The sequence below is a fragment of the Polypterus senegalus genome, chromosome 4, assembly GCF_016835505.1.
Source record: "Polypterus senegalus isolate Bchr_013 chromosome 4, ASM1683550v1, whole genome shotgun sequence".
Lineage (NCBI taxonomy): Eukaryota > Metazoa > Chordata > Cladistia > Polypteriformes > Polypteridae > Polypterus > Polypterus senegalus.
In genome coordinates this window covers 29,071,038-29,093,270 of record NC_053157.1, presented here as the reverse complement: position 1 = coordinate 29,093,270, position 22,233 = coordinate 29,071,038, and the positions used below count along the sequence as shown (strand labels likewise).

Here is a 22,233-nt window from a genome sequence, read left to right as displayed (position 1 = left end):
CATATTTATTTACTTGGGGCAACAAGTGCTGGTTAGGATTTCTGCCTCATAGCTGTAAAGTCCCGATTTCTGATTTCTGCCCCGCCAGAGTTTTCACATTCTTCCCAAACCATGTGGGCTTCTTTTCTTTGGTTAAATGGTGATTTTAATTTGACCTGTATGAGTGAGTGTGAATGTGTTCATGTCTGTGTTCTGGTATGGACTGCTGCCTTGTCCTAGCCGGCAGCTTTTTTCTGCAAGTATAGGCTTCCCCCCACAATGATACTGCAATCAATTAAGTGGGTTTAAAAAGAGATGGATGAATACAGTATATGATTTCTAATTCAAAAATAAACCACTGGTAGACATAGATAACTGTCTAACAAAGTTAAGCAGAACATAAAAATATCACTAATCTGTAAGATTGACCTTTAGGATGTTAATGACCATCAATTAGCTGTGTTGAAGTCCTTCTGGAAATCACAATGGTTGATGTGAAAAGTTATTTATGAGTAAATGACAATTCTATAATGTAGAGTACACAAGAACGCAGAAAGTGAACTGTTAACTTGATACCCAGTCACCACTCTGCGCCTTTTCTTCTGTCAAGCGCAGTCATCTGATTACATTAGTTGAGTCGCTGGTATAATATGCTGATTTAAATCATTTGGAGAAAGTGTTTGTCATCAGGTGACATGGCCTCAGGGAAAGATCCATAATTTCAGACAGGCAAGTGGTGCAAGTCACTGTCATGGAAGAAAATTATCAACACAAGATCTTGAGTGACTACAAAATAAGTTCATTCAAACCTACTGTATCACAGTGCTAAGTGCTGCTGCCTCAGAACCCCTGGTGATTCAATTTGATGGCTGTCTGCATGGAGTTCATATGCTCTCTCCACGTCCACATGTTTTTCTTTATGTACGCCAATTTTCCTCTCTCATAACCCAATATCTCATGTTAGGTCAATCAGATGTATTAAATTGGTCCTGGTATGAGCAAAGGTTGGCATTTGTGGGGTTACTGTATGTTCTATGATGGATTGTTGTCCACTGTCAGAACTAAGTAGATGGGCTGTTTTTAACCCAAGGATCTCTTCAGTATGTTGCTCTTGTAATATTAAACGTAGAAACCTACAGAGACATTTTTTTTCTTCTAAAATTATTTAGTACAGTATAAAGAATGCATTAAAAAATGGAGATCAACTTGCACCGTGCTCCAATTGGAAAAATAAAAGAAATGAACAAATTGTATCTGAAATGTTGGAAGTCACCTTGTAATAAAAACAGATGAGTGTTGATGCCAGCATGCTAATGAGGCTGTAGCAAATGGTGTGAAGTCTTGCAAGGCACTATAGCACTGCCCCTTCAAGAGCACACCAATCCCACTTGTTTTGAAAGAGATGGCATGCAACTTTATTCAAGAGCCCAGATAATATAGTCAGTGTTGCCATAGTACTAACGATTTCTCACTTCTGATGTTGGTCGTCTCTCAAAATGCATGTCACCTAGCCAGGCATGACATAAATCTTTAGTATTTGTCAAATAATCCGAGCATGAGAACAGTTGGCTGTTTTTCTCTAAATTACAGAAGTAAAAATTGGAAGTGGGAGATGGAGTACTCTACCTCAGGAAAGGAACAGCCATTATAACAGTGCTTTCACTTTTAAGTTATGGAAGGTCAGGTTTCACTGTTAGCCTTAGGACTGAAATTAGCTTCATACTGTTCAAGTCTGGATTTAGGAAATATATGGCAAATAAAATGTTTCTACTTTAATGTGGTAAATCAGACTCCAGCGATTGCTCATTGTGCCAGTTCAGGGTTGATCATGGGGGCTTACAGCCTAAGAAGCATCAATGCAAGGCTGGAACCAACTCTGAGCCGGGTTCCAGTCCATGAAATGCATGCTGACACACACAGGGTACTTTGAAATCAGCAATTTACTTCACACACTAGGGAAAATTTCCCAGCATTGGAATAATGTGCAAACTGCATACATTCCATTTCCATGCTGGTTTTTTTACCCAGGAACTGCGAGGAATCAGCTGTTAACATTGCACCACACCAACAACAAAGTCTGTGCTGGAAATACTCAAAACTTACACACATTTCTTTTGGGAAAAGAGAAATGGGCACAAGGACAGGAGATTCTTCTAGAAAAAGAATTCTGGTTCACTTAGAGTTTTCTGAAATTTTGTGCTCAGTTTTACTTTTCAGTTTAGCAAAAGTAGTAGGAAAAACAGTTACTTGAGAAATATAAATTTAGAGATCTCTCTAGTCGTTAATATTCTATACCTGTTAGAAACCATGAAATGTAGCTCTAATATGAACTGAATAAGCTGATCTGTCCAAAATGTATTGTTACAAGCCCAGGACAGCCTCCGAGGTTGATACTGCCAAGACTGGCTACTCCACCAAACATCCATCCATTATCCAACCCGCTATATCCTAACTACAGGGTCACGGGGGTCTGTTGGAGTCAATCCCAGCCAACACAGGTCACAAGGCAGGAAACAAACCCCAGGCAGGCCGCCAGCCCACCGACCAAACATGCAACTCTGAATTGAAATGAATTAAGCGAGTGTAGAAGTGAGGGTTAGAATGATGGAGCCAAATCTACAAATACACATTCTTGAGTCTACTTAATCCTGCTTATTAGTATATTATTAGTAGGATATTTTAGAATATAAACATACTACACATTAATGGTCTATTGATTACAGGAGCAACCCTGTGTGAAAAGTATTAATTTTGTGTGTTATGCTGTTGAAAATTATTTTTTTATGTTTATTTCAAATTTACTTTGAATTATTATTTTTTTTTTGTTTCATCAGTTTCGAAATTCCCTACAATTACTAATGGAAACACTGAATGCTACAACACCACACTATGTTCGATGCATCAAGCCTAATGATGAAAAGCTGCCGTTCTCGTAAGTACAATAAAAAACATTATATATAAATATTTATATGCAATATGTAGAATATATGCTTTTAGTACCTAACTGCCTGTTTTATAAGCATTGTGGCGTAAAGGAATACTCCACCCAAACATGTTAGTTTTTTAATACATTTCTTACTCCATGTAGTTTGTAGTGATGGCTGAGAAAAGTTTTTAATCTTATATTTTTGTGGAGAGTGAGCATAACAAAGTTTCAGAAAGAACAGGACTCAGTTGTGACGAACTCTGAACTACAGCAAACAATAGCAAAACACATCCCTGAAAAAATCTTGTCTTCATTAACTGGTTAAGAATCATGTCCTCAATTCAAAACCGCAACCCCATGGGAAGGTGGCTTCCTGTTTGTTTTATTCAAAGTACATGCATTTTGTCCATTGTCAACAAATGACTGAATAACTAGACATGTCAATTATACAACACAAGTAATGTGAAATTTTTTCATTGATGTTTTTGGTATTGTTAGCTGTTGTCCAGCGATAGTCACCTTAGGCTCTCATTCTTTCCTTTCTTGCCATTCATCTTCTAATAAATTTCTGATTATCAGTCATTGATTGTGGCCAAATGTTTGATGGATGAGACTTGAAGGTCATTTAATTCTAATATTGAGAAATGCCATTGCGAACCAAGATTAAGTGGCAATTCCTCAAATACAATCCTCATGTGCTGCTGTTCCCTGAGGTAACAAGTGCATCTGCAGTGTTCACAGTTAAGCAGCCAAGCTACTGATACTGAACCTGCTGCCTGAGATGTGGCCCTGTCCCATTTGAATAATCACTCAATGGCATACAGAGTGAATTTTTATGACGTTCATGCCTAGAGAACTTTAGCTTCCATTTGCATATTTTTGTTTTTTACATTTTATTCACATACTAGCTCTGCTACCTGACTAAGATGGATTGAAATCTAAGTAATCAACGTAGATCTCATGATTTCTTTTCTCACTTAGCTGCCTTTTCGTCTTTGGATAGAGTTGTCTGTTTTTGCCAGTCTTACATTAAAGTATTTTGTTCGGAAAATACTGCAGTCGTTGCTACAGTATTGGCCTAATTTAGCGACTCTAACCTAAGTTGGACCAGGGTTTTGATTTGTGACATGTGCTTTGGTATATCGTTATTTTCACTCATCCATTGCCCACCATGTGAAGTTGTGAGTCATTAGCATTACAGCTGTAAACCTCATTTATCTGGGTGCAAGAATATCTCTACCAAACTGCTGTTTATAGCATACTAGCCAACACGCGGCGTACCATACGCTGCATAATCAGGCTGGTTTTTTAATGATTTTTAAGCATAGGGAGAAAATTAACATTTGAAAAATCGGTAATGTAATAAATCAGCAAGAAAAGCAACATTGTAACAATGCATGGAACGCACCAACACACAATCGTCCGTGACTGAAAACTGGCAGACCGCCATCGCGCCTTCTCCTGCCAGACGGAGAGATGGGGGTGCACGGCGCTCAGTCGCGGAGTTTGGAACGGGAGGAGAGGAGAAGGACGTCTATTCAGCTCCCTCTGTCATGCTAGTCTGCTGATTTCTCGTTCAGTATGCACTGCCTGCTCATATACCCACCTCCACCTCGTCACTTGAGTCGTTGTCTTAACACAGTCCAGATGCACCTGTGACTCACGTAGATGTTTCATTGCTCTGTGCGGTTTTGGCTGCTTTTCTATACATAATCCACCAAGACACCCGACCATGGTAGTAGCGAGGTGGGAGGGGGGTGTGTACAAAGGGTAGGGATGTAACCAGTGGGAGCATATGAGTCGCACTTAGTGGGAATTCCACGGTTTGCAGCCCGAATGGTGTTCAACGGCTTACCCACGCCTCTCTGGGCTGGGTAGACACACGCTCAATCTCATGCATAATTATTTATTGAATGCTAAACACTTCTGGACAGACACGGTTGTCTAAAACGGGTTGGTGTGAGAAAACAACAGTAAGTGAATGAAAAGATGGAACTCTGGAGAGAGCAAAATACAACACAATAGTCAACCCGGGGCATAACAAACACCGCATAATTATTTATTGATGGTTGAACACTTCTGGAAAGACACAGTTGTCTAAAAAGGGAGGGTTTGAGGATACAACAGAAAGTGAATGAAAAGATGAAACTCTGGAGAGAGCAACATATAATTGTCTGTGAGTGCAGAAGACGCATGTTTGTCGTGGAAGCGAATTGCTGTATGTAGCGTGTAAAACAGTTTGCTATGGTGCACCGTAACCGAAAACTTGGTTTTTAAAGACTGCTTACTTCATTGTGTTTTAACCTCAGTTGTAAAGGATTGCTTTAAGGATCCCATGGGATACCCCTCGCAAACCGTTTTACACGCTGCATATAGCGACTCACCTCCGTGAGAAACATGCCTCTATGAACAGTTAAGGTGGCTCGAAGGTACATGAGGCCTCTACGACAGACGAATATAAATGATGCCGTTCTTTCGGTGTCGTCGTGTCCGAATTGGTGGGCGTGGCTCTGCGAGTTGTCGTCGTATCCAATGGTCTTGGAGTTGGTAGGCATGGCTCCTCCCTGCATGCGCCATAGGTGTCTTACTTGTCGGCGGCTTAGTGAATCCACGCCCCTTCCGGCGTGTTTTCCATTGGTGTCTTGCCTTTCCATGGGTGTCTTGCCTTAGTAAATTATATACTGTATATAGATAACATCAGATAGCTGAATAGGTGAATAATACCAGGGGTTTTTTTACACTCATTTGGTATTTTTAATATAATTTTTGTTTTTTTTGGACCATTCTTCTTCATGTTTTGCCTTATTTTTCATTTTTTTCTTCCTAACCCTAGCAACCAGATGCACACAGATACACAGACACACATAGACATTTGTCCTTTTTTAATGTGGATTGTCTAAAATATAAAACATTCAAAACTTAATATATTCACATGGTGTCTAAAATTTGAAAATATTTTTATACTCTTAACTAAATAACCTGCAGACTAAGCTAATGGAATGCTGCCTTTCACTAGGTATTGAATGTTAACTTTGTCTGAGCTCCCTTTTCAATTGACAGGACACACAGTATTCTCAGCATTATGGGAAGATAAATTGCTCTTCGTATAATGCCAAAGAACACTTTCAATGTTTGAAGATGATCACAGTACCTTCCATTATAATATTTTGTATGGAAACTTTAGGATAGAATTTTGAGGACTACTCCACCCAAAAGTGAAATATTTGTTATATGTTACTTCCCTCCATGTTTTTTGCAGTGATGACCGAGAAAAAAATATAATTTAATGGTTTCATGGAGAATTAAGATAAAAAAGATTATGATATAATACATGCCGTGGTGACCAATGCTGCATAAAGGCAAATGATATAAAAAATACCCATTGTGGAAAAAAATAAAGTTATGTTATTTCCTCATGTTAGTTATCCAGTTATTTGTAGTTATTTGTTATTTTCAATTCCATTATTTTGCTTTTCACTAATAAATACTGAAGCAGGTTTTGGCAGCACATCCCACATTTTTTTTAAAGCATGTGCTAACATTTAAAGTGAACTTACAGAATAAGCAAAGAATGTCTATTGTGTGACAAGAAAGTATTGTGTTTTATTACATTCACTCAGCATGAGTGTTGAGCAGCACAGATGAGCATGTGGAGCTGATGGGATATTACTTAGGACAAAAAAAAGGACTCAAGCCAGTTGGCATAGCCTTGGCAGTTTTAGTAGTGAAAAAGTGTGTGGAGCTTCTATTGTTAATGTAAATTTTAATGTAACAACTTTTTTTTTAATCGTTGAGAGATCAGTTCCCATACCACCATTGGGTATTGATACCCACATTTAAGACCCAATGGTCTGCATCATTGGTGATTTAGGTTTCCTATTAGTTTAGACCACTTTGCAGAGATTTGCTTTCACTTTGACATTAAAGTCTTTTTTTCTGTTGATCAGTGTCAAAAAGGCCTTATTAAATCAATGTACTTCAATGTTGTATAATAAATATGAAATGTGAAAACTTCCAAGGTGGTGAATACTTTCTATATGCTGTGTATTTATTACAGTAATGTTGTACTGTCATTTACAGGTTTCTTCCATTTTTCCCTACAAGGTTTTTTGGGTGTTTTTCCTTGTCTCCTCAGAGGGTCAAGGCTGGGGGGCTGTCAAGAGGCAGGGCCTGTTAAAGCCCGTTGCGGCACTTCCTGTGTGATTTTGGGCTATACAAAAATAAACTGTATTGTATTGTATTGTATTGTACTAGAACAATGACCATGGTCACGTCCTCTATGAATGGTACGTCAAAAAAGTTATGAGTGATACCTATATTGGTGTTTCTTGTTTGCTGAAGAATGCATTTAGTTTGGCAAACAAAAATTTTAAGGTGTCAAAAATTATTTTTATTTTATTTTATTTTAATTAAAGTAAATGCTTTGTTGCTCTGTTTTGTTTTGATGCTTCATAACTAAACCCCAGGGTGAAAACGAGCCCTGTGTGCTGCTAAATAAGCGGACCATTTGTAATCATGAATTCATGGGGTTGATTTTGTGTGATGGTGCACTCAGCTACTCTGAAGGCATCCACTCTTCTGCAAGACGCAGCCCCTCATGTGAGGCGCAGTCAATTCACTGGAGCATGACTTCTGAGATGAAGCAGCATAATTAGCCAAAACTGATGCTTCAGGCTTTCTAATCAAGAGGAAAAAGGTTTTATAAGTATGCAGCACTCAGCAGAATATTGTGGTGAGCAGCAAAACTATCAGCAAGGTGCAATTAGGTGTTACTTTATATAAGCAATGCTTTGACCTTATGGATTAACATATGCATTTTTTTTCTTCCATTATAAAGATACCTTAATCTTAGCCATACACTCAGTGCTTGTTAATAGCATATATATATGTGTATATATATATATATATATATATATATATATACTGTATATATATATATACAGTATATATATATATATATATATATATATATATATATATATATATATATATATATATACAGTATGTATATATATATATATATATATATATATATAATATATTGTGGAAAGCATACCCCCAGACACAGACAGACCGACACCAGGATGTCCAAAACACACTCCTTTATTGAGTTTTTAAGCACCACAATGTCTACCAGCACCAACTCTCTTTTCCTTTGTCGTTGTTGTCGTCTTCTTTCTTTCTTTCTTTCTTTCTTTCTTTCTTTCTTTCTTTCTCTCTCTCGCTCTCTTTTGACCTCCTCTCTCCTCCTCACAAGCTTCGTCTCCTTCCTCCCAACTCTGGCTCGTCTGCTGGAAGGAGGTGGCCCCTTTTATTATGACCCGGATGAGTCCCAGGTGCTCCCCCTGATGTCACTTCCTGGTGTGGCAGAAGTGTCAGGAAAGCACCTGGAAGCACTCTGGGTCTTCTTGGAATTACTTCCGGCAGCACTTCCTGGTGTGGCGGAAGTGCTGCCATCCAGGATTCTCCAACTGTTCGGGCGCCCCCTGGCGGTGGCCACGTCCTCTCACGGACATCCCAGCTCCGTCCTTGTGGCCCCCAAATAGACCCGGGCGGCTGCCCTCTCGTGGCCGAGGAGAAGTATTGTCCAACTTGGGGACTGTCTAGGCACTTGGGCAGTGTCCCCGCTCATCTGTGACTATATATATATATATATATATCTATATATATATATATATATATATATAAAAAATATGTGTGTGTTATAGTAGATATAAATAAAAATACAGTAGATATACATTTAAATTTTAGCAGCCAACAGACAAGGGCACTTATTGACCGGGCTGGATCAGCTACTTGCACACATCACTGCTGAGGATTTAAGGTCTTAAAACAAGTTGCCTGATAGACAGAAGAACTTCTAGAATGATCCCAGCTGTTATTCAGCCTTTTAGAGAGCACTGTCCAGAAGCTGGGCTCCCCATAGCATGGCTGCTTTAAATAGCAGCACTGCAGTTTCCAGGCTCAATGGCATTTCTGGGGGCAGGAGAAGAGTAAGGACAGCTTGCATAAGGTAGTTCACTTCACTATGAATTCTGCAAAATTGTGCATATGTTTGGGAACTTCTAGAAACTCCACAAAATGCATTGAAGTCAATGTAGAGGGAGGAACAGAGCTACTTTTGAGTGGATCATAATGGTATTTTAATTGTTCCAGATGGCTAGGGAAGCATCTACCAACTTTGCTGGACCAATTATTGTGGCTAATAATGTGATGTGATCAGTGAGGCAGCAGTGCACTATTGTGCCTCAAACAGGAAAAAAAAATGGAGACAAAATGATAACCACAAACAGAGTAAAAAATGTCCAAAAGCTACTAATAAGTAAAGTATGTATATATATTTAATCATTGTACTGAAGTGGTTTCAGTCTTGGGACACCTGCTAGTGGTGATGTGGAACTGGTTGTTCCATTGGTCGAAGTCACAGCACCGGGTGCAGCTGCATATCTTTTTTTGTTTTTGATCTTTGTTTTGGATGATAGCTATAGCACATGGCTAATAATGTATGCAATATAGCCTTGCAGTACTGTATTTCCAGCAAGCACAGAGGTCAGTGTTATATAGTATATTCAGTGGCAGTACTTGTAATATTGTCATTGTGGTCAGCTAGTGTATCCCTCAGATGAAAATACTACAATATTATTATTTTTTTTTTTAACACATGCAGGCTGGAGTACAGATCAGATCATGCGATCATGCATGTTTCGTAGCAGACTGGCTACAATCTTATATTAATCAGTTCCTAGTCAGGAGTGCTGTGTGAGAACATAGTGTATTGTATTTCTGAGGTGGCCATGAGAGACTGGCCATCTAGCTCTGTGATCCATTAAATGCATTGCACACCCAACTTGCCTGGAAGAGGATCTCTCTCTGAAATGTCCTTCCCATTTCTTCCATTTTTCTCCTATTTTGGTAGTTTTGTTCTTGTCTTCTTAGAGAGTCAAGGCTGGGGGGCTGTCAAAAACAGGGACTGTTAAAGCCTATTGAGGCATTCCTTGTGTGATTTTGGGCTATTCAAGAAATACATTGTTGTTTTTGTTGATGGCACACTGGCCTTGCAACACATCTTGGGGCACCCGGAAAATTAATGTTTATCTAAGCTGACCGCAAGGTGAATTTCCACAGAAATATTCTATGAAAAAAGTAATTGGCATATAAGCTGTGAAATGCACTTCAGTGAATTTTGTAGATTAGCACTAACAAGGAGGATCCCTGTGGAGGAACCATAGTACTGTTGTACTGTGTGATGAGAAGTTGTGTTCCCCTGAGGGGTTGAGAAAGCAGGGACCTTAAGAATGCACGTACTAGTGAAGGCTTTGCAAAATATTGTCAACAAATCTGCACATGTTATACAGAGCGAGAGCCTCAATCACTACCATGTACGTGAAGAGGGGATGGGGTGTAGTTAATCAGAACTTGCACCAGTGTCTTGGTGCACACTGTCTACAATATACTGTAGCTATAAACCTTGAAAGCTGCTTGTCGTGATGGAAGAATTCCACATGGCTCGTAACAGTGGGACGTTTTGCTTAGGTGAGCTGGAGTGAAGTGATATGGCTGTTCTTTGTTAAACAATAACTATACCCATTTGTCTCAGGGATCACATTGCTCATTTTGTGTTGTCTCTTGGTGTTTCTTCTCTTTCTCCTACTCATTACAGAATATGGCATATATATTTATATATGACTAATAATGATGCCCAGCTAACCAACTGCGGTGGCAGTATTTATTAATCCTTTGTAAGAAAGCAAACATGGCCACAAATCAGTTTGATACTTGAAGCTGCATTTCAAGCAGAGTTCTTTGTCCAAAGAAAATAGAAAATTATATTCCCCTCATTTTTCTCCTCCTTTTGTTACCACCTATGGGGCATATTACTTAAAGATGCAGTTGCTCATTCGTCCCTTTAACCTCTCTGAATTATGCTGAACTGATCTGTTTTCACTCCTATGGCATGTACTGGGATGTTCATTTTCAGTCCATTCCTGAAAAGAAAACAGAACTTGTTTTATTTGAAAGGTTAGGTTAGGGTTAAGTCTAGAGTTCGGATAACAGCAGGAATCAATTTCTTCCCACATTATAACCCAGAAATATAAAATGAAGGAGTTACCTTAATGGTGAAATGTGATCTGGCTTCCTGTCCAGCAGTTCCTCCATACACTTCAGTTTCTTTCACTTACCCTTCCTCCTGTGCTTCAGCAGTTTGATATCCTTTCTGGGATGCCCGGCACAGCCAGTCAGGCAGAGTTCCTCCTCTGAAGATGACAAGCTTCTGTCCTTCTCTGTTTGTCCTTCTTTGTAGTGAGAACTCAAGCAAAATGACACCTTTCATTGGCTGACTAAAAAGATTACAATACGTAGGCTTTCGAGGCAACTCCGGCCCCTTCTTCTGGCAAGATGTAATATAAGATGTCCTTCTTTTATACCCTTTAAGCGAGTGTAACTAGAAGAGGTCTATAGTCAGCCTTGTCTGATCTTACTACACCCTCTAGGCTTCCATTCTCCCTGCTGGAACATGTCCTGATTTTTTATTGAAAAGTGAGCAGAATATTCAGAGGCACTTGAATTTGTCAGACAGTTCTTTTGCAGTTCCCCTTGTTTTTCCTGAACATGAGGAAATTGAAGCAAGGCGTGAAAATGTGTATATTATGAATTTAAAAGGAAAAATATGATGCATTCTTTAAAGGGGAAATGTGAACCACAACATGAGGATAAAAGGGCCATTCATTTGATTTACAAAAATAAAAAAACACATACACACACAATTTTAAGAGGGAGAGATGTATACTGGTGTTCTTTAGTTACAAATCTGTTTTGAAAGTTAGTGAAATGCAAGAATAAAACAATAAAGGGTTACTAATTTGTATGTTTTAATATCAATTTTCAATTTGCAGATTTGACCCCAGCAGAGCAGTTCAGCAGTTAAGAGCTTGTGGAGTGTTGGAAACGATTCGTATCAGCGCTGCTGGATATCCTTCTAGGTATGTCAATTCATAGCTTGAAAAGAGTGGATTGCAGCAAATTAAATCAAACAATTGCTCAATGTTCTGTCTTTCTGTAAGAAAAGCAAATAAATCTATGTTTTGTCAGTCTTTAACATATATAATAATAAGCATTCAAGCATTTCTGAACAAGATAGGTGGAATGTGCACTTAAATGGAAGTGCTTCACTTTAGCATCCTCTGTAGTGAAGGGAGCATTTTCAATGTACAGAATCCCTTTAGTAAATCATGAATCCATTTACAGTTGGTTGTGTTCCCCATATGTGTCAGTATACTTTAATAAACATTGATCAATGCCTTCACTTTAATCTTATTTTTTGGCCATTTTTTAATGGTAACAAATTTCGGGTATTGGTTCTGTAGTGGTACAGAACTCTGGACCTATTAAAACATGTCATACAGTTAATATAGGAATCATAATTTTAATCTTTCATTTTGCCACATAGCATTTAAACCAATTCTGTGTTAGGTTGGGTTAAGGCCTACCCAAGAGCATCAGGTGAAAGGCAGGAATCAGTTGTGAATGGGGCTTCAGTCTCTGTTACCCCTAAAAATAAGGTTAGTGTGTGCAAAAATGTTCTGTCACATTAATCTGTGAGCAATTCTTACTATTATGCAATATAAGTACCGTATATACTCACATATAAGTCGGGTCTTGAAACCTGAAAAATCAATCATAAAATCAGACCCCGACTTATACACCTGTTCAAAAATGTGACTGTTAATTTTTTATTTATCTTCGAATTTTGTTGCAGCAGCACAGTTACCAATTTCTTTCGCCACTTCAACAACATTTAATTTAAAAGCAGATAAGGGATGTGTATGAGGGTGTGAGATAGAAAAAACACAAATCAGTGCAAACGTCGCTTCGGAATAGTTTGGGTATTACCATGTGGTCACATAGGCACAATAGAGAGAGAGAGAGAGGTTAGGAGCACCCGCTGATACAGCGCATTGCCGCACCCACATAGAAAAAAAGACAGTGTGCTCCATGGTTACTCTCTCAGGTGGGCGTTAGCATATCATAATCTCTTGTACCAATAGTGTGAGTTTTATGCCTTCGAATTATACGGCCGACATTATAAAATACCAGAAATTATACTGTAAAAGCGAGTCCCAACTTATCACGGGAGAACTTATCTGTGAGTATATATAGTATCTATTCATAATACTTATCTGATATTTTATACATTACTGAATACATTTGAAAAAGCATTTATTAAAGTGCGCTGTTTAAAATATTAAAGCACAAAAATTCATTCATTCTTGAAGCTGAACAGAATTACTGTAGAGACTGAAAGATAAAATACAATGAAAGAAAAAACAGGGTGACTTATGTATCTTTTTAATAACACATTATTAAATTGTTATATTATTTAAAAAAAAATTGATTTAGAACTGGTAAAAATTACAATTCTGTATGAAGTCAGTAATAGAGATAATGTCTAGCATATGGGGTGATCTTTTTTTTTTTTATTAATGTCTAAAAATATATTTTAAAATGTTTATACTGTCAAAGAATGTCTAATAATTTCGTATTTAAAGGGAAGAAAGCTGTATAACCAGGTGTTACACTGGCACATTTATGACTCTGTTAGCTCAGATAAGACCTTTCGTAAATTGCCGTTGAGCCATCTGTGACAAGAGTTGACCAAAAGCAGGCCAGGTATGCAGAGTCAGTTTACATTCTATGAGCCCATTACCCCTTGAAGAAAGGCTAGAGTGGAAGGGATAAATAGCATTTATGGCACCACTTCCGTCTAGGAGGAAGCATAAGCTGGAATGGGGCCGAGTCAGCCTGAGATAAATCATTGACACCCCCACTCTGCAAGATTTCTATTTAGATCAGAGCTTAGAACAGACTGCCAAGCACAAAACAACTAATCAATGTATAGAGAGAAAAAAATTAGAACCGTTATCCCTTGTGATACTCAGAGGTTAGAATCACAGGACCCCCATGAATTCAGAAATCTACTAATGTGTTTTGGGCCCATGACTGTTCAGTATCCTAAGCTTATTGCACTAAATAGGATGCAAACATTTGCAAGTGGGGTGAGACAGAATGATCGTTGTGCAAGCAAGTCAGATGTGTGAAGCTGGCAAGACAAAATGTGTGGCGGTCCTCAGACAAATTGTTTAGTTCCTCAGTTCTTTAGTGAACTGTAACCTTTTTGCAAAGTTTAACCTGATGCAGTTTTCCAGATGCAGATAATAGTGCCAAAGTTATGAAACAAAATCTCCTGTGAACAGCCTCCTGAAAGTTATGTAAAGTTCCTCCTTCTGTGAGGCTGATGTAAGTGAAGATTTGTAGAAGTTGGGAGCTTTTCCCAGACAAGGTCATTTTCAAACACATACGAAACATGAACAAGTAGGCACAGGACGAGAACTCAAGACACACACACACACAGTCCCGGGTTCAAATAAAATGTTAATTTATTTACTAAATGTTCTTTTACATGTCACCACAAGCACAAAATATCAGTTTCTGTCCGTTTAAATATTTCCTCCTACTGCACTGCCCTCCTCCACTCTAGCCCTCCTCTACCTCCCAGCTCCGACTCGACTGGATAAGGGAGTGCGGTCCCTTTTATGACAGACCCAGAAGTACTTCCGGTGCCAGGATGATTGCCCGATGGAAGCACTTCCGGGTCACACAAAAGTCCATCAAAACAGGGTGCTTGTCTCCCTGCAACACCCTCTCGTGGCCCCCAGTGATTCCAGCAGATCTGCCTTGCCGAACTATGTCTCCTGGCATGCCTTGCTGGTTTCCTAGGGGTCACCAACATCCGAGACTGCTGCCATCTTGTGTGTTAGGGGAATAAAAAGTTTCTGGCTTTGTCTTTCTTTCTTAGTGGGCTATCTGTCCATCCCTTTTGGTCCTCCCGTCCGGGTAAGGAACCATCCCCTCTTCTGGCCGGGATGCCCATCCAGCCCATGTGGCATCTACACCTAACATTGCAGAGTTATATAGCACTAACAAGTCATGTTTATTTTCTAAGATCTGTTATTAGAAACGATTGTTTTCTAATTAAGCCACCTGTTTGGAATAAAAACCTGCAGCCACTTCAGCCCTTGATTTAAGTAGCGCCGCCTGCTACATCATTGCCTGTGGTTTTTCACAATAGATCACAAAACTCACACAATGCTGTGCATTTAGTCATTGATGGCAAGCCCAAGAACAGGCAGATCTGCAAATCATAAACCCATGACCTGTAATTGTCAAATGTGTATTTGTGAAAAATTATCATGTTACTTGTTAAGTTTTAACATTACGTAACAAGTAGACTGAAGAAAGTGTTTCTTTTCTTCATAGTTGCAAATGTTTTAAAACATTGGCTTGTCTTCGATCTGAAAGATATACTGTACAAGTCAGCTTCTTCCTTCTAATACTAAGATCATCTAAAAAACCCTTCCCCTTCTGCCATTAACAGGAAAGTTTAATGCTCTGTTGAAAAGAACAGTGTACATTTATAATATTATTTAATAACTACAAATCATTTCAGCCATGTCTAACTTTGAAACCTTTGCCATATTTACAGGAGTTGCATATTTTGATATATAGTGGTACCTTGAGATACAAGCTTAATTCATTCTGTGACTGAGCTCGTAAGTCAAAATGCTTGTATCTCAAATCAATTTTCCCCATTGAAATTAATTGAAATGAGATTAATTCATGCCAGCCCCCAAAAAAACCACCCCAATTTTTTGCTAAATGTTTTCAACATAAGAAAAATGTATTTATAATGAACAAATATTGTATATAAACAAAATAAAACCTAATACATAAAAGAGAATCTAAAGAAATAAACAGATGTTGGCGGAGCCAGTTAGCATATTATAATGTTTTTTTCTTTCACTTCACTTTTGCTTAACTTAATTTACTTCTTTGCTAGTTTTTTTTCTTCAGTTTCATTCGCAGGGCATTTCAATAGAAACCTGTCTAAGGAGCTTTGTTCCTTCCTCCCCTTTAGAATGTTTCTGAAATTAGTTAGGCAAGTCTCATTAAATAGCGCCGCTGCACGACCAGTTGCACCTTTTTCAGGGTGTTTCTTTTCAATAAAGTCCAAAACTTTTTCCCACATTGCCAACACTTCCTTTATCTCACTTGAAGAGATAACTTCCACCGCCTCTGGCTCTGCTGCAATACCGTTCTCCTGTAGAACCCCCATATGTTGCTGTGTCTGTAGTTCCGTCAACTCCTCTGTCATCAGTTCCTTGGAATGTGCAGCGACAAGCTCTTTGATGGCTTGTATTTCGAATTTTGGCTTGTAACTCAATGCAAAAAATCAACCTAGCGACGACTCATATCTCAAAAAACTTCGTACATTGGTGCACTCGTATCTCAAGGTACCACTGTACAGGTAAAATTCTGTTACAACAAATATCTTCACTACAAAATTTTCATTACAACGAAGTATTTTTATGGTCCCGACAACTTCCCCATATGACACGAGTCTATAGAAATCTCGTTACTACGAAGTACATTCAGCAGATACTTTCATTACAATGAAGTGCACATTCCTATTAATGCGGCACTCATTCAAGAAAACTAGACAGCACGCCGAAGAGTGTCCGGAAGTACGATCTCTGCATCTGTACAGGGCTATAGCAGGCTCACAGCTATGCTGCGTGTCTCCGCCAAAGTTAAACAGAAAAGTTCTCGATGGGTGATGCAAGGTTAGGAGCACGTAAATTGTAAATTCAGATAACAGTATTACTTGGCCACTAACCTGGCCACGACCCTGCCTGACTGCTGTGTCTGTGTATAGCAGAGTGGCAGATCACGCTATAATAAATAACTGTGCCATTCCTGTTTCAAGCTGAATAAAGCTGGTTTTGCTAAAGTACTGAGACTAAGCCTCGTGTTTTGGGGTGCAAGACAGGGACCTATAGCGCGACCCCGATCTTTTATGATTTGCTTCTGTGGCGCTTCACTGCACCGCTGTGAGCCTGCTATTGCCCTGCCCCAGCAAGAGACAAACAATCTTCCACAGATGCTGCAATCGCGCTTCGGGGCGCACTTCAGTGTGTCGTTCCTGTTGGTTGGGGAATGGGGGGAGTGGTTTTAAAAGAGTTCAGAAACCTCACAAAATCAAGAAAAGGATGATTCGGCTCCTGATTAATAACTGTGCTGCCAACAACATGTTTCCACATTTAGATAATGTTCATGTTGAATTCCATCCATTTTCCAACCCGCTGAATCCGAACATAGGGTCACGGGGGTCTGCTGGAGCCAATCCCAGCCAACACAGGGCACAAGGCAGGAACCAATCCTGGGCAGGGTGCCAACCCACCACAGGACACACACCCACACACCCCTCCCACCCAATTGCACAGCAGTGCTTCAGCCTTTGGATTTGGGCATCATTCGCACCCTGAAAGTGTATTATCGCAAGGAAATGCTGAGAAAAATTCTCATCAGCATAACTTGTAGGCAGGAGGAGATTAAAATTAACGCGAAAGAAGCTATTGAAATGATTGCAAATGCCTGGACACAAGTTAAAGAAAGCACTATAGCAACAAATACAGAATCTCATTACAACAAAATTTTCGTTACAATAAAATATTTTTGTTGGTCCCTGGGAGTTCGTTGTAATGGAATTTTACCTTTACGAACAAAAGGACCTTACTCCTAGAGCCCTACAGGGTTAATGCACACACACTCTGTTTTTTCTTATCATTCACTTAAAATAAATCTAAGCATTATTATTTTTTTTTAACCAGGGTAAGCAGTTTTCTGAGAAATATGGACTTTCATATTTTTGCTGCATACAGAGTATTGTAAATCATAGACACATTTCCAGCTGAGTACACAGCAAGAAAACATAATTATCACGAATCTGATTAAATGCGGTCTCCTGTATAATAATGGGAGTCAACAGGTAGTACTGGATTTAAGCATGCAGCAGTCAAGAATTTACTTTGCACAAGTAATGCAAAATTTAGGATTTTTCTGTTAAAAATATTTTCATTTTACATTTTAGAAGCAAATACAGTATTTTAGTTGAGTAACTACATGCGTTTAATGAAGCAATATAATTAAAATCTGAAACACTGCGTACTGTTCATGTACTTGTTATGAGGATGCTTCACTCCATCAGCTTGTTTCTGTGATATAATCAGACTATGTGTACATTTAACACAAATCAAGATTAAACAAAGGGCTCTGTGAAAGTGGCAAAGTGTATGTGGGTGAGTAGAATGTGTGCCAGGCAGCAGACTGGCATTGCTTTTAGGGTCAAGCCTTTCTCCTTACTGAAGATATCAGTGGCTGCTCCATTAAGAAAATGAAGTTTAAATTATGCAAATCACATTGACGTTTGGATAAAAAAAGCTTTTTTGAGAGGAAAAATGTTAATTCTGAAGCGATAAATATGCAAGTCATAGGAACTGAGTGAACTGAGTGTGCATTGGGGGACCTTCTGTACACAGGTGTGTGTCTTTCTAAACGATGCCCACTCAATTCATTTTGCCACAAGTGGAATCCAGTCAAGTTCTCAACACCTCTCAAGGAGAATTAAAGCAAACAGGATGCACCTGAGCACAATCTACAGTGCCACAGCCAAGAGTCTGAATACGTATATGAATGAGAGATTTCAGTTTTTGACTTTTATTTAAATTTGCAAACATTTAGATACATACATTTACTTATTTGGCTGATGCATTTATCCAAGATGATTTACAACATTTATGGTACAATTGATTAAATTGATATTTCTTTTGGTTTTCCAGTTGGAGCAGAGGCAGCTCAATGACTTGCTTGTGGTCACACAGTGTCAGTAATGGGATTTGAACGCTTTTGTGAAAATATTTTTTCACTTTGTTATTATGGGCTATTGAATGTTGACTGATGAGCAAAAATAGAAAATATATCAATTTAAAATTAAATTTATAACATAATGAACAGTGCAGAAAGGGAAGAGGTGTGAATATTTTCTGAATACACTGGAAGGTTACTGAACAGTCAGTCATAATAATAACGATGAGTATTGTACATGTATATCATATAGACGTGCAGATGATGGGTGTAACAGAACAAGATGCAGAGGACAGAAAGATATGGAAGAAGATGATCCGCTGAGGCAACCCCTAACTGGAGCTGCCGAAAGAAGAAGATTGTACATGTTATTATATGTTACAGTCTATGCTGTGATTTTTACTTTGTCGTATATGAAGTATAGGGAAAGTATTGGAATCCTCCAAAAATTCAATGTAAAGACTTTGATGCATCTCGACATTTTGGACCTCCCTGAGTCGGAAAATACCATTTTTGGAATTATGTCTGTGTGTCTTGAGTACTTATTTCCATTAACCTGAAGTGGTACTTTACCTTTTATTCATGCAGCTGCAGAGTCCAATTTATTCAACTTTACTTTTATAATAATTGTTCAATTTATTACTGATTTGATTTAATTTGTTGTTGATGTTTCTTTAATGTACGTCATATAAAAATATAATAATTATCTTGCTGTTTACTCCTTAAATATCCATCCTATATCTGAGTATATGAGAAAGTCAAGGGAGACCACTCCTGATTTTTTAATTTGCAAGCAAGCATTGAACTTTTAACATTTTACTTTCCCAATAAGATTTAAGAATGTCCTAAAAGCACTTAACATCCTTTAAGCTGCAGGTTTTCTTTTCCAAGAAAGTATACGAGAAAGTCTAAGGGAAACCACTCCCAATTTTTCCTTATGCAAGTTTGTGTTTGTTTCTTCTTTGTTGTAATTGTATCACTGTTGTTATTCTAAAGTGACATGTTGGTAATAATTTAATAGTACTGCGTGCACATGACAGTGAAATTAAACTAAGATGAGATATGAGTTTTCTAGATCATTACTGTAGTCGAATACAGCACAAGGCCTATTGACTTCCACATTTTCCCCAACACAATCATTGACAGTTGCAGCGTTGTGAACAATTCTTAGGAGACATACATCTTTCTTGTCCTTCCACTTTATTGCAATCATTTTGTCTTTATGCCACACAGCTACTGCACCGTCGTGAACCTTCACACACCTGGCATATCATGGTGGTTCAGTTGTACAGTGCCATTTTCATCAACTTTCCTTTAAAGTAAAATCTCGTGCAGTTCAGAAGAGATGTAGAAATTGTCAATCATTATGTAGTAGCCTTGGTTAAGCACTGGGTCTGCCAGTGACAGCACAGATGATGTAGCGATACCGTATTAACTGTAGTTGCTATCCCACTTGGTCCCTCTACCAGTATAAATTATTGAGCTCTAGATGTATCCAGAGCTTGCTTCACACAACTTGTAGAACTTGATACTAAATCATGCTTGTTTGGATACAAAGTTGTATATTCATGGCATCCTTCCCATGTAACCTTTGAGTCTTTCATCATTACTTATGTCACAATTGTGAGCACACCTTCTGCATTTGTTTGATGATTACCTGATACACTTACCACACTTTGTACAGTACAGTTTCGGTACTGGGTGATTGGCTTTATCATAGTCATCATTAATAATAAAATATCTCACGATGAGTAAAAAAAAAAAACTTTGCTGAAAATGGGTGTCTGAAACAACCCGTTTGTGTATCAGTACCATCTCTGGATTGTTTTACCCACTATGGCCTGCAGTGTCATTTACAGAATCAGGCTTCCAGCTACTATGACAAGCAAATGGGCTGCTGTGACTTTTCTGACAACGCTCAACATATTGGTTCATTTGAACAACTACTGTCTACACCAAACATAAATAGTCCAGATGATCATGATCAACAGACATCTTTAGGGTCTACAAGGGTTACCTGTAAATGAGCAATGAGGAGGTGCAGGATTGTCAGCGGTAGTATGAAGCCGATGTCAAAACGAACATCACTGAAACTTGGCAGGCCGGAATCTATAGAACATATGTCAGTTTCACTCTCCATGGGAATGTCTGATAACCAATTCACATCATCATCACCATCGCTCGATCCAAACAGTGGTTTGGTTTCACTTTGTCCTAAAAACTGGCATTTTGACTTTTCATTTGCCATTGTGTTTTTGGTTGTTTTCTCTGCCCCACTCATACATGTAGATATTGATGAGTTACCATAGAATTACCATTAGGTTACAGAACACCTAGAAATATTCACAGTTTTTGCAGCATGATGTTATTTCATCTACAAAATGGCAGGAGAATACTATCCTGAGAATTATTCAGGCCTAACACTGTGAAGTGGATCATTACATACCACCCCCGAGTATAACTTGGGCTTAATCAAATTCTTGGGCTTGATGGAATTCTGAGCATTTGCCGAAGCTGATTGGATTGATTGCATCAATCAGGTTTTGGTTAAAGTTTTACAGCCAGATGCCCTTTCTGAAACTAACCCTCTTTATTTATCCGGGCTTGGGGTCAGTGCCAAATTGGGCTAGTTTGCCCCCAGGTGACTAGATAAATGTCAGAAGGTCTTGGGTGCATGATGAAGAAAGAACAGAATAGAAATAAGAACATACAAAGAATACAATTGAAGACATGTGGAAAACATACAAGCTTTCCACAGTCGGTCACCAGCCCAGTAATGAAATGTGAGTCTTAAGAGCTAGGAGTCAATGTGATTACAACCAAGTCAAAGTATCACCTGTATTTATGAAGTGTTATGTTATTAAATAATAGAACTGTGCCCTTAATAGTACTGTGACAAATGTCTAGTATCCTAATTCAGTCATTGTTTATTTTAGGTGGACATACCCTGACTTCTTTAATAGGTATCGGGTGTTGATGAGCAAGAAGAGCATCGTTCTATCAGACAAAAAAGCAGCCTGTCGCAACCTTCTGGAAAATCTGATTAAGGTAACTCCCCCTAAACCCCCATATGCTGTGTGTTTGTATTGAGTGTTTGTCTGAGTCTGAGTGTGTATGTGTGTACCCTGAGTATAGTCCTCTACTAGGTATTTGTCATAATATGTGTAGTTGTAATTTACTAGGTTTAGAGCCATTGTCAAATTCTACCCTCTGGACCATTTTCTAGGTCCAAAATTGTAAGCTGCAGCATGCTGTAGTAATCCACTATTGAATTTATAAGAAAAAAGAGAGTTGTTTCTCAGAAGATATATCATATGAAGGGGTGTGAAATTTTATTTTCAGATATGGGTCAGAGAATTCTGAATGAGAACAAAATGTAAAAGTCAACAAACAGGAGAAGTTAGTAATTGTATCAAGTTGGCTGATTTTATATATTATTATCCATCCATCCATCCATTATCCAACCTGCTATATCCTAACACAGGGTCACGGTCTCTTACCATGGCCCTTCTCCCATGATTGTCAGTTTGTATGGGTGTTCAGCTCTAGGAAGAGTTATGGCTGTTCCA

The 22,233-nt window shown here is 38.5% G+C and overlaps 1 protein-coding gene across 2 annotated transcripts in view; it reads left to right on the top strand.

Annotated features, from left to right (window-relative positions):
• The window catches only part of myo5b (myosin VB), a 537,981-nt gene that overhangs the window by 408,270 nt on the left and 107,478 nt on the right, over window positions 1–22,233 (top strand). For both annotated transcript variants that reach the window (XM_039750391.1, XM_039750392.1), the window contains exons 16-18: window positions 2,814–2,911; window positions 11,800–11,886; window positions 21,601–21,712. In XM_039750391.1, coding sequence (XP_039606325.1) covers window positions 2,814–2,911; window positions 11,800–11,886; window positions 21,601–21,712 — 297 coding nt within the window. The remainder of the gene's footprint in view (window positions 1–2,813; window positions 2,912–11,799; window positions 11,887–21,600; window positions 21,713–22,233) is intronic.